This window comes from Scyliorhinus torazame, chromosome 4 (genome assembly GCF_047496885.1).
Source record: "Scyliorhinus torazame isolate Kashiwa2021f chromosome 4, sScyTor2.1, whole genome shotgun sequence".
NCBI classification, from domain to species: domain Eukaryota; kingdom Metazoa; phylum Chordata; class Chondrichthyes; order Carcharhiniformes; family Scyliorhinidae; genus Scyliorhinus; species Scyliorhinus torazame.
This window is the reverse complement of record NC_092710.1, coordinates 161,770,578-161,783,920: the sequence shown is the minus strand read 5'-3', so window position 1 is coordinate 161,783,920 and position 13,343 is coordinate 161,770,578. Positions and strand designations below refer to the sequence as shown.

Sequence of the window (13,343 nt, the reverse complement as noted above, 5' to 3'; positions counted from 1 at the left end):
AAGGGGCCCATTAAAGGGGCTGGCTGCGATTTGGTTGTGGGTCATGGCCTTCAACCCCTGACCGGACATCCCACCGGCCAGCACATATCGAATGGGATCAATGTCTTTGCCACTAATTGGTGGCATTTTGCGTATTATCAGATGCATGTTGATGGTGGAAGCTGGAAGACTGCCAGCTTTGTGTGCAGAACCCACTGTTGGCACAGGACCACGTTATTCAGCTCCTGATGTGCAGTGAGACGTACAAATAATTATTCTAGTCTTTTTGACTATTTTGTTTTGTATATTCAAAGATTGTACCAGTAGCATTTGAGCTCTGGAGCTGTGGTAGAATGCAGTGAAATGTAGAAAAGCAGTCTGTCGTAATGAGTAGCAAAATGTACCTTGAAGAACCAGTTAGAAAATCTATGCATGAAACATATTAACATCTATTGATTATCTAAAATGCTAAGTATATGCTGGTGTTTGTTTCTTTTTTCCACTGGATGACGTGAGTTTATTTTTCATTAGCTAAGCAACATCATCATGAAGACTGAATAATTTAAAATGTCTCCTGTGTAACTTATAAGTAGCCCAATTCTCTTGGTAACAATAGAAAAGCACTGTATAGCAGTTTATTATTCAATATTGTAAACATTGTTTTGAAATTATTTTCAATTTTCAAGTTGTAGTTTAATCTTTTTTTCTTTTAACTAGGGAGTACAAGAGCAGATTCACCAATGATGAAACTCTGTTATTTTGTATGAGAGTGATGGTCGGCGTCATCATACTTTATGATCATGTACACCCTGTGGGAGCATTTGCAAAAACATCAAAAATTGATGTAAGGAAATATATATGGGAGAGAATAAGCATTATTTTAGAATACGTTCTGTTGAATAAGAATGAGAAACAAGGTTGTTGTGTTTTATCAGGTCGCAAAATGCATTCTAATTTTCAGTGTTGATTTTTATGACACCAGCTATGCCTTTGCTTTCATTTATACGATTGGAAAATTCTGCTTTGAATCCTGTCAAGCTTTGGGCGCCCAACAATTTCTACTTGGTTTCTGATGGCAAAACGAACATATAAAATAGGAACAGGGAGTAGGCCATTCAGCCCCTCAAACCAGTCAATAAGATCATGGCTGATCAGTTTGTGTTTCTAATTTCACATTTCCCATCTACCCCCGATAACCTTTGAATCCCTTGCCTAACAAAAATCTATCCACCTCCAACAAAGATATTCACTGACCCAACCTCCTCTGCCATCTCACCAGTGCCCAGTTATCTCAGCAATGCCCTGTATGTAAGCATAACATCCTTACTTTTATGTTCAATTCCTCTCATAATAAAGGATATCGTTCCATTGGCCTTCTTCACGGCTTGTTGTACCTGCTCATTAATTCATTTATTTATTGTTTATTAATTTAGAGCACCCAATTATTTTTTCCAATTAAGGGGCAATTTAGCGTGGCCAACCCACCTACCCTGCACATCTTTGGGTTGTGGAGGCGAAACTCAAGCAAATACAGGGAGAATGTGCAAACCCCACACGGACAGTGACCCAGAGCCGTGATCGAACCTGGGACCTCGGCGCCATGAGGCAGCAATACTAACCATTGAGCCACCGTGCTGCCGTTTTATTAATTTTTTGTGATACATGCACTAGAACACCTAGTGAACCATATCGACCATTTCCCTGTTTCACATTCTCTATATCCATGCTCTTTCCCATTGATTCTCCCCAGACCAGAAATAGCCAATTTCCTTCATTGGTCTCTTTTTCGTATTTCTGAAACAAAAGCAGACAGTTTGGAAATTCTCTCACTTGGTCACATTGATCAGAATGTTCTGAACTGGATCCGTGTGGTGGGACGAGTGGATAGAAGACCTTTCTTCCTCCAATTCAGGCACTTACAGTTTACAATTTTGGTTCTATTTTGTGTAGTTGACAAATGTAGTTTACTTCTGTCAATCCTATTTAATTATATGATGGTGGAGGCCCTTAATTGGGGTTTCACTTGAGCTTTCGTAAAGAGACACTTATTGAAACTGGGAGTAGTTGAGTTCGGAGGTGTATACATTTAATATTTAATTCTAAATAAATATTAGACTGAGAAAATATTGGCTTGGTACTATTCTTCACCAACTGGCTTTCTGGACTCATTGGATAACCATATTAAATAACTGGATTCCAGTTTGAATGAGTCAGAGGTGCAAGTACTCTGTGGATAGGAATAGCCTACGTTATCAATCAATTGCCAGTTCCACCTGTTTTTGGAGAAAATACTCTTTTCTTACTTGTTGCTTTCTGTTCAGTTTCTAAGTCAACATGAGACCAGACAGCACTGCATCAGTGTTTTACATTAAGCATCAGTGTTAGTGGATCAGAAACTGATGGTCAAAATAAACTGAAAAGGAGAGCGAGCCAGAAGTAAAAGGACCAACTTCTATGCTCACAGTATCTGGTTACTTACGGCATTAATATCAATATATTTATGATGTTAAACCACTGTGCACTTGTGTTGATTTGTCAACTAATTTTATTTGATAAATTTACAGTAAAAGCTATTTCCAGACATTCTGATCATTAAATGGAAATCCAGATTATTATAAGGAAGCAGGTGATTCCCATTGGAGACTGAGATGAATTTTGAGCTCCATGGATGACATTTTAATGGTATTCTCACAGAGTACATTTTATTTGAAGCAAAATCTTTGAAAAGATGGATGCTTTAAATTCTTCCAGAAAAGTGTGCGAGCAGTCTAAAGAGATAATAGTTTAAAACTTCACCAAATAAATATAACAAGTGTCAGTATAACTTACTGAAACTCACGACTGCTTCTGTTGCATCTCAGATGAAAGGATGCATAAAGGTTTTGAAAGAACAGCCACCAAACAATGTAGAGGGTCTTCTGAATGCACTCAGGTAAGATCCAATTTTTTCCTAGCCTACCAATGTATGGTAATTATGTTTTATTGGCCCAAGTCTTCTGGCCACTGGACCATCTGAGACCAGACATATGGCTGAGACAAACAAAAGGATCCTGTGGAAGTCTCGAGGTGCTGACCTCCTTGGGAAATGCCTGGCAAAGGGCAGGACGGTGACGCAGTGGGTTAGCCCAGCTGCCTCAAGGCGCCGAGGTCCCAGGTTCGATCCCGGCCCTGGGTCACTGTCCGTGTGGAGTTTGCACATTCTCCCCGTGTTTGCGTGGGTTTCGCCCCAAAGATGTGGCGGCTAGATAGATTGGCCATGCTAAATTGCCCCTTAATTGGAAAAAAAGAAATGAATTGTGTACTCTAAACTTAAAAAAAAAAGGAAATGCCTGACATGGGCAGTTCCTTTAATCCCCAGGACACTTCATGAATGTCTGCAATTCTGAGTTATAGAGCATGATTCTCCCCAAAACCTAAGTTAATTTGTGGCGGGTTTTTCAGGAAGCGATTTTCTCACCGGAAGTGTCACTTTTGTGGGCCCTGGGGTTTAGCCCACACAATTTGTTGAACTCTGAGATTGGGCCGCCATTTTGAAAGGGTACCCTGATCTCTAAGTGAGCTTGTGGAACCCCCACTCACGGGCAATGTCACCCCCCACACACATGGACACTACCCCACAACCCCCAAGTGAGAACACCCCACTATGGGGTCCCTGGGAGGACTCCCCAAGCCACCTTACAGCACCACCTCCCAGAGGCCCCTACTTACCTGATCTGCACTCCCTAACCCTTCAATAACCCCCCCCCCCCCGTCCACCCTTGTTTCATGGACATGGCCCCCTTGTCCCCTTACCCTTGGCAGTGCCACCCTTGCACTGGCACCCAGGCAGTGCTCCTGCTGGCTTGACAGTGCCATCTGGGCACCTTGCTAAGGTTAGGGTTAGCTGGGCAGTGCCAAGGTGCCCACATTACAGGCGGAGGGCCAGGGAGCCACCCTACACTTATCCTGACCACCTAGCGGTCTCTGATGGCCTGTGAGACCCCCACCCCCAGGTGCTGTTCTGCCTGGCCCACGTTTGTGTGGACCGGCCTGAGGCACCAGGCTGCCTAGGGAGGCTGGAGCATCCTGGGCAGGTAGGTCTTGAGTAAGTTTACGACCTACTTCTGCGAGTCTCATTCGTTCCTGCAATTTGGGGCGGAGTCCTGACTCCGACGTCTCACGGAGTCCAGTGAATCTCACGAGGTGCGGAGGCTGTCTGGAGGCTCTCTGCAGGCCTCCCTGAGATTCTCCAGCCATGTTCTGCTCTCCCTTGAGCACCGCATGACCGGAGAATCACACCCATAGAGTCGGAGATTTGGGATAGTTCTGTGGCACTTAACCTGAATAATTACCCAGGAAATGTTACTCAGTTTCCCAGGGTGGTACAGTGGTTAGCACTGCTGCCTCACAGCGCCAGGGAACTGGATACAATTCTGGCCTTGGGTGACTGTCTGTCTGGAGTTTGTACGTTCTCCCCATGCCTGTCTGTGTTTCCTCCAGGTGCTCCGATTTCCTCCCTGTGGTGGACCACTGTTATTATAGTTCCACTGCTTCCACTGTTACTTACAGCGCTGTACATATTCTCTGTTACTGTTTGTTCCATTGTTACTCAGTGTTATATATTGTTGTTCTTCCGTGGCTCCGCCCCACTGGGTGTTGTATATAGTTGACTGATCTGTAGCCCTGTCTCCAGTCTGGGTTCAGCAGCAGACAGGCTACATCTTAGAGTATTAAAGCCATTACTTTGTTTCCTACAACTTGCCTTGTGTGTAATTGATGGTGCATCGATGTAATCCTCTAAGATAGTACGATGGATAAGTCACTCAAGCCTGAGCAATTGGACCTGGACCCAGAGGCAGCCAATGCCACCGCGATCTTTCAGCATTGGCTAAGCTGTTTCGAGGCCTACCTCGGCTCTTCCATTGACGCCGACTCAGGGGAGCACAAGCTTCCTCAACGCCCGGGTGAGCCGCCAAATACTTACCCTCATCAGAGACGCGGCCGCATACGACGAGGCGATTACACTCCTCAAAGGGCAGTATGTGAGGACGGTAAACGTGGTGTACGCCCGGCACCTCCTCGCCATGAGACTTCAGCGCCCAGGAGAATCTTTGGCCGAGTTCCTGCGTGACCTGCGGGTACTCGCCCGGAATTGTAGCTGCCAGGCAGTAACGGCAGTTCAACATACTGAGCTCCTGATCCGGGACGCCTATGTGCCCGGTGTTAGGTCTGACTACATCCGTCAGCGCCTGCTCGAAGTGGGTACCCTCGACCTAAACGACACGGTGCGGCTCACAAACTCCCTAGAAGTGGCCTTCCAGAATATGGATGCCTTCACCCCCGACCACGCGGCATCCTTGTGGGCGTCCTGGGGGCATCCATCACCCGATCCGGGGGTGTCACAAGCCTGTGCCGCGCGGCAGTCCGCCAGCTCCAGGGGACCGTCCTGCTACTTCTGCGGCCAGGGTCAGCACTCCAGACAACGCTGCCCAGATCGGAACGCAACCTGCAGCGAGTGCGATAAGAAGGGCCACTTTGCAAAAGTCTGCCAGGCCCGGCCTAAAACGACCAAATCCCGCCGCGTGGTATCTTGCCTGTCGAGACCGCCCCCTCCTAACGCATCATCCGCCTCGTGTGACCCGTGGAGTCCGCCGTCTTGTTCGCCATCTCCGACACTACCCGCCACGTGCGACTTGTGGGTGCCGCCATTTTCTACTCGACCCGCCACATACGACTCGTGGGGGCCGCCATATTCGACGCCACCTGCTATCACCGACCAGACCAGCCACCTTCTGCAGCTCGCCTCCGTCACCCTCGACCAGTCCCGGCCCCGTCATCTCAAGAACTCCATGATGACCGTCCATATCAACGGGCACGAGACAACCTGCTTATTTGTCTCCAGGAGCACGGACAGCTTCGTCCATCCGGATACAGGAAGGTGCTGCTCCCTCCGAATTTTTCCTGCGTCCCAGACAATCTCCCTGGCTTCCGGATCTCACACTGTTGACGTAGAGTACGTTAACTTTAAACTCTATGTCCTCCCCTATCTCTGCGCTCCCATTTTATTAGGCCTAGACTTCCAATGCCATCTCCGAAGTCTGACCTTAACGTTCGGTGGACCCCTGCCCCCTTTCACCGTCTGTAGCCTCGCGACCCTTAAGGTCGCCCCACTCCCGCTCTTCGCTAACCTCACCCTGGACTGTAAGCCCATCGCCACCAGGAGCAGACGATACAGTGCCTGGGACAAGGCCTTTATCAGTTCAGAGGTCCAGCGACTCTTGCGGGAAGGGATCATAGAGGCCAGTAACCGCCCCTGGAGAGCCCAAGTGGTGGTCGTCAAGACTGGGGAGAAGCTCCGGATGGTCGTAGACTACAGTCAGACGTTCAACTAGTACACGCAGCTTGATACGTACCCCCTTCCCCGCATATCTGACATGGTCAACCAGATTGCGCAGTACCAAGTCTTCTCCACGGTGGACTTGAAGTCCGCGTACCACCAGCTTCCTATCCGCCTGGGGGACCGCCAGTATACTGCCTTCGAGGCAGATGGGCGCCTCTATCACTTCCTCAGGGTCCCCTTCGGCGTCACCAATGGCGTCTCCGTCTTCCAACAGGAGATGGACCGAATGGTTGGCCAGTACGGGCTGAGGGCCACGTTCCCGTATCTGTATAATGTCACCATCTGCGGCCATGACCAGCAGGACCACGACGCTAACCTCCAGTGTTTCCTTCACACCGCCAAGCTCCTTAATCTTACGTATAATAAGGAGAAGTGTGTTTTCCGCACGGCTCGCCTAGCCATCCTTGGTTACGTTGTGGAAAGCGGAGTCCTCGGGCTCGACCCTGACCGCATGCGGTCCCATTCAACTTCCCCTTCCCCACTGCCCCAAGGCCCTGATGAGATGCTTGGGGTTCTTCTCGTACTATACCCAGTGGGTCCCTAACTATGCGGACAAGGCCCGCCCACTCATCAAATCCACCCTTTTTCCCCTGTCGGCTGAGGCCCGCCTAGCCTTCAACCACACCAAGGCAGACATTGCCAACGCCACAATGCACGAGCCCATCCCGTTCCAGGTGGAGAGCAATGCGTCTGACTTTGCTCTGGCCGCTACCCTCAACCAGGCGGGCAGGCCCGTGGCTTTCTTCTCCCATACCCTCCTGGGCTCCGAAACTCGACATTCCTCCGTCGAAAAGGAAGCCCAGGCCATTGTGGAAGCTGTGCGTCATTGGACGTATTACCTGGCCGGCAGGCGATCCACTCTCCGCACTGACCAACGGTCGGTTGCCTTCATGTTCAATAATACAGCGCGGCAAGATCAAGAACGACAAGGTTCTGACGTGGCGGTTCGAGGCTCCACCTACAATTACGACATCTTGTATCGTCCTGGGAAGCTCAATGAGCTTCCAGATGCCCTGTCCCGCGGTACATGTGCCAGTGCACAAGTAGACCGACTTCGGGCCCTCCACAATGACCTCTTGTCACCTGGGGCTCATTCGTTTTTTTCATTTTGTGAAGGCCCGCAACCTGCCTTACTCCATCGAGGAGGTCAGGATCATGACCAGGGACTGCCAGGTCTGCGCGGAGTGCAAACTGCACTTCTTTCGGCCTGACAGAGCGCACCTGGTGAAGGCTTCCCGCCCCTTTGAGCGCCTTAGCATCGACTTCAAAGGGCCTCTCCCCTCCACCGACCGTAACGTGTACTTCCTAACATCGTTGATGAGTACTCACATTTTCCCTTCGCCATCCCATGCCCTGACATGACCTCAGCCACAGTCATCAAGGCCCTGCACAGCCTCTTCACCTTGTTCGGTTTCCCCACCTACATCCACAGTGATCAGGGCTCCTCGTTCATGAGTGTGGAGCTGCGTCAGTTCCTGCTCAGAAAGGGCATCACCTCAAGCAGGACTACCAGCTACAACCCCCGGGGAAACGGACAGGTGGAGAGGGAGAACACGATGGTCTGGAAGGCCGTCCTCCTGGCCCTACAGTCTAGAAGTCTCCCACTGGCAGGAGGTTCTTCCCGATGCACTCCACTCTATCCAGTCGCTTCTGTGTACTGCCACCAACAAGACCCCTCACGGACGTATGTTTGTCTTCCCTCGGAAGTCCATCTCAGGGGTCTCGCTCCCGTCCTGGCTGACAGCCACATGGCCTGTCCTCCTCCGGAAGCATGTGAGGAACCACAAAACTGATCCCCTGGTCGAGCGGCTTATGCTTCTCCACGCTAACCCACATGCTTACATGGCACATCAGGATGGGCAGCAGGACACAGTCTCCCTCCAGGACTTGGCACCAGCTGGTTCCCCATCCGACCCTCCACCGTCTACCTCCATTACCATTGCCCCCGCACCTGCACCGCCTCCCTCTCTGTCGACGTTTGCGGAAGAAGAGGATGACACACTCCCGGAGTCGCAGGTCTCGACACCAGTGCCCACACCACAGCCGGGACTGAGGAGATCACAGCGGACGGTTAAAGCTCCTGATAGGCTTAAACTATAAGTTTGCTTCACCCCCGCTGGACTTTTTTTTATAACAGGGGGTGAATGTGGTGAGCCACTGTTATTGTTGTTCCACTGTTACTTACAGCGCTGTATATATTCTCTGTTACTGTTTGCTCCATTGTTACTCACTGTGTTATATATTGTTCTTCCGTGGCTCCGCCCCACTGGGTGTTGTATATAGTTGACTGATCTGTAGCCGTGTCTCCAGTCTGGGTTCAGCAGCAAACAGGCTACACCTTAGAGTATTAAAACCATTACTTCGTTTTCTACAACTTGCCTCGTGTGTAATTGATGGTACATCACTTCCGCAGTCCAAAGATGTCCAGGTTAGGTGGATTGACCATACTAAATTGCCCCTTAATGTTCAAGGATGTGCAGTTAAGTGGGATTGCGGTGATGGGGCGAGGAGTGAGCCTAGGTAGGGTGCTCTTTTGTAGGGTCGGTGCAGGCTCGGTGGGCCGAATGGCCTCCTGTGCTGCAGGGATTCTATGAAATGTTAGATAGGTTAAAACCTGGTCTAACACCTCGGTAATGACAGAACTGAACCCCATCCTCCCAATCACCAAACTGACCCACCAACTGCCCTACTTACCAGACCTGACTACCCTCCCGACCCAATCTGACTACCCTCTCGACCTAATCTGACTACCCTCTCGACCTGAACCAATAACGCCGCCCATCAGATTGCCACCTCACCCTCATAGAACATAGAACAATACAGCGCAGTACAGGCCCTTCGGCCCACGATGTTGCACCGAAACAAAAGCCATCTAACCTACACTATACCATTATCATCCATATGTTTATCCAACAAACTTTTAAATGCCCTCAATGTTGGCGAGTTCACTACTGTAGCAGGTAGGGCATTCCACGGCCTCACCACTCTTTGCGTAACAAACCTACCTCTGACCTCTGTCCTATATCTATTACCCTACAGTTTAAAGTTATGTCCCCTCGTGCCAGCCATTTCCATCCGCGGGAGAAGGCTCTCACTGTCCACCCTATCCAACCCCCTAATCATTTTGTATGCCTCTATTAAGTCTCCTCTTAACCTTCTTCTCTCCAACGAAAACAACCTCAAGTCCATCAGCCTTTCCTCATAAGATTTTCCCTCCATACCAGGCAACATCCTGGTAAATCTCCTCTGCACCCGCTCCAAAGCCTCCACGTCCTTCCTATAATGCGGTGACCAGAACTGTACGCAATACTCCAAATGCGGCCGTACCAGAGTTCTGTACAGCTGCAACATGACCTCCTGACTCCGGAACTCAATCCCTCTACCAATAAAGGCCAACACTCCATAGGCCTTCTTCACCACCCTATCAACCTGGGTGGCAACTTTCAGGGATTTATGTACATGGACACCTAGATCCCTCTGCTCATCCACACTTTCAAGAACTTTTCCATTAGCCAAATATTCCACATTCCTGTTATTCCTTCCAAAGTGAATCACCTCACACTTCTCTACATTAAACTCCATTTGCCACCTCTCAGCCCAGCTCTGCAGCTTATCTATATCCCTCTGTAACCTGCTACTTCCTTCCACACTATCGACAACACCACCGACTTTAGTATCGTCTGCAAATTTACTCACCCACCCTTCTGCGCCTTCCTCTAGGTCATTGATAAAAATGACAAACAGCAATGGCCCCAGAACAGATCCTTGTGGTACTCCACTTGTGACTGAACTCCATTCTGAACATTTCCCATCAACCACCACCCTCTGTCTTCTTTCAGCTAGCCAATTTCTGATCCACATCTCTAAATCACCCTCAATCCCCAGCCTCCGTATTTTCTGCAATAGCCTACCGTGGGGAACCTTATCAAACGCTTTGCTGAAATCCATATACACCACATCAACTGCTCTACCCTCGTCTACCTGTTCAGTCACCTTCTCAAAGAACTCAATAAGGTTTGTGAGGCATGACCTACCCTTCACAAAGCCATGCTGACTATCCCTGATCATATTATTCCTATCTAGATGATTATAAATCTTGTCTCTTATAATCCCCTCCAAGACTTTACCCACTACAGACGTGAGGCTCACCGGTCTATAGTTGCCGGGGTTGTCTCTGCTCCCCTTTTTGAACAAAGGGACCACATTTGCTATCCTCCAGTCCTCTGGCACTATTCCTGTAGCCAATGATGACATAAAAATCAAAGCCAATGGTCCAGCAATCTCTTCCCTGGCCTCCCAGATAATCCTAGGATAAATCCCATCAGGTCCCGGGGATTTATCTATTTTCAGCCTGTCCAGAATTACCCTAGTCATTCGCTTATTCCTGACATACCTATAGAAAGCTTTTGGGTTTTCCTTGATCCTTCCTGCCAAATACTTCTCATGTCCCCTCCTTGCTCGTCTTAGCTCTCTCTTTAGATCCTTCCTCGCTACCTTGTAACTATCCATCGCCCCAACTGAATCTTCACACCTCATCTTCACATAGGCCTCCTTCTTCCTCTTAACAAGAGATTCCACTTCTTTGGTAAACCACGGTTCCCTCGCTCGGCACCTTCCTCCCTGCCTGACCGGTACATACTTATCAAGAACACGCAGTAGCTGATCCTTGAACAAGCTCCACTTATCCATTGTGTCCAACACTTGCAGCCTACTTCTCCACCTTATCCCCCCCCACGTCACGTCTAATGGCATCATAATTTCCCTTCCCCCAGCTATAACTCTTGCCCTGTGGTGTATACTTATCCCTTTCCATTCTTAACATAAACGTCACCGAATTGTGGTGACTCCTACCCAATCATGCATTTATTCATCCATTCACTAATATCAAAACTGCGTCTTTAAAATTATCATGACCTAGTTCCGTAAAAGGTATCTTTCCCCCACCCTCCCTGACTCGGCTCCACTGCGCTGGAACTCTCCCAGGCACACCGCGTCTTAGAAAGCTGGGCTCGGAAGCTCCCAGATGAAATGCGGAAAAGTGTTGAGTCATAGAGAGTTGCAATCCAACAAAGATCCAAGCTTTTTTTTAAAGAAGCAACATTAAAACGTGCTTGTACAATTTCTCACTTTCCCACTGCAGAGCAGGTGTAATTTGCTTTATCATCAGTTGCTTTATTCCCCTGTTATCTAGCAGTTTCATACTGTTTTCGCCCTGAGGCATGGAAATGATCAAGTCTCAATTTTTTAATCAGTTGTACTGATACATTTATCCGATGAAACTCAAGTATGACTGGAAGCAAAATAATTGTTCATTCTAAACTGTTGCATTCAACATCATTACATTGTCATAACAACTTTCCTTTCAACAAAATCGTAAAATCATTCATAATCACCTTAATATATCAGAACTGCACACAGCGTTTCAGAGCCTTTCCCCTTTTCTGATCCTTTATCTCTAAAGGGCAGTCTTAAGTATACCCCTAGGACTCCTTTAAGCTTTTCATGGTTAAGAACCATGGTTTAGGGAAACCATTGTACAGCCATGTTGTGTATTTTGGTGGAGGCAAAGTTGAGAAGGGGCTTTTCATCCGTAAGGTACATCAGAGTTCCAAAAAGAATAGCAATTTCAGGGACGGCAGGACATAACTTTCTAGACCAGCTAGTATTTGTTTTAAAAGATATGGCTTGATCCATGTCCAGCAGTTAGTGATGTTCTATGATGCATTTTGCATACCAAGTTTTGAGCCCACTTGAAAACGAAGGCTTCTGGGTTTCACTTGTGATATATTGAGAAGCACAGTGAACATATCTCTGGATAGGCAAATTGCAGAGTTTCATCCAGATTACAAAGCGAGTTGTTCCAATACACACACAGTTTTAAAGGTAGTAGTGGTATTGCTGAAATCTTCTGCTCATTTGAGAGCAAAAATATTTCTCCTAGAGAACGGGCATCTTCTTAATTTAGGTGCCGCCAGGCAACATTACGCACTCTCAGGACAGTTGTTACATATGTTCGGTGGAATTTAATCAGGAGGAAAAGTGGGGACGATGATGGAGTGCCTGTCGTCTTCCTGTCTCCGTGCACTCACTTAGTGGTGGGGAAAGTTGAGGCAGCCTTCTCACCCAGAGGACAATTGAAGCCCATAAGTGACCAATTAAGGGCAACAAATATCTCTTTCCGCCGCCACTTATAATCTGGTGGGCGGGAGGCACGGATCCCCACCACATGGGGAGACTATCCAGTATCAGCTGGAAGCCTCAATCTAGCGCAAGTAGGTTGAGTGGGCTCCTAATTGGGCACCTGTCACCCATGTAGGAGCTACATGGTGGCAAGCTTAGTTGCTGCGGAAACACCACCCCCTTTCATTAACAACAACTCCCTTAGCTACCCCTCTTGGTGGAGCTGCTGGAATTGATTATCTGCCAGCCTTCCAATTGACCAGCAGCCCCTGGAGGCGTGAACTCCAACCTTAAAGGGACAGCAGCCCCAAAGCATGGCAGTTAATTGCCTGATTGTCATAAAAGTTGGATTGGGGAACCTGGAAGCAGCCGAGGCAGGGTTGGCCCTGCAGCCCATCTTAGGTGCCACTGATACCTGCATAAAAATCTGCCTGTTAATCTGCAGAGCAATATATTTCTCAGTTCAGAAGTTGAGTCATCTAATTGAAGCCCTTAAAATCTTAAAGGGATTTGATAGGCTCCATTTTTGTTAGGTAGGATATATCATGAGTTGTTGCTTCTTTAAAAAAAAAGCTTGGATCTTTGTCGGATTGCAACTCTCCATGACTCGACACTTCTCTGCATTTCATCTGGGAGCTTCCGAGCCCAGCTTTCTAAGACGCGGTGTGCCTGGGAGAGTTCCAGCGCAGTGGAGCCGAGTCAGGGAGGGTGGGGGAAAGATACCTTTTACGGAACTAGGTCATGATAATTTTAAAGACGCAGTTTGGATATTAGTGAATGGATGAATAAAGGCATGTAGCTGAAA

The 13,343-nt window shown here is 48.3% G+C and overlaps 1 protein-coding gene and 1 long non-coding RNA gene across 16 annotated transcripts in view; one reads left to right on the top strand and one right to left on the bottom strand.

The window, feature by feature from the left end:
- LOC140410566 (uncharacterized) overlaps positions 1 to 13,343 on the bottom strand; it is a 130,237-nt gene that overhangs the window by 3,919 nt on the left and 112,975 nt on the right. The gene's annotated exons all lie outside the window — the stretch shown is intronic.
- Positions 1 to 13,343, top strand: part of LOC140410565 (CYFIP-related Rac1 interactor A) — a 380,318-nt gene that overhangs the window by 363,186 nt on the left and 3,789 nt on the right. For all 14 annotated transcript variants that reach the window (XM_072498818.1, XM_072498824.1, XM_072498817.1 and 11 more), the window contains 2 exons: positions 697 to 823; positions 2,841 to 2,911. In XM_072498818.1, the coding sequence (XP_072354919.1) occupies positions 697 to 823; positions 2,841 to 2,911 (198 nt within the window). The remainder of the gene's footprint in view (positions 1 to 696; positions 824 to 2,840; positions 2,912 to 13,343) is intronic.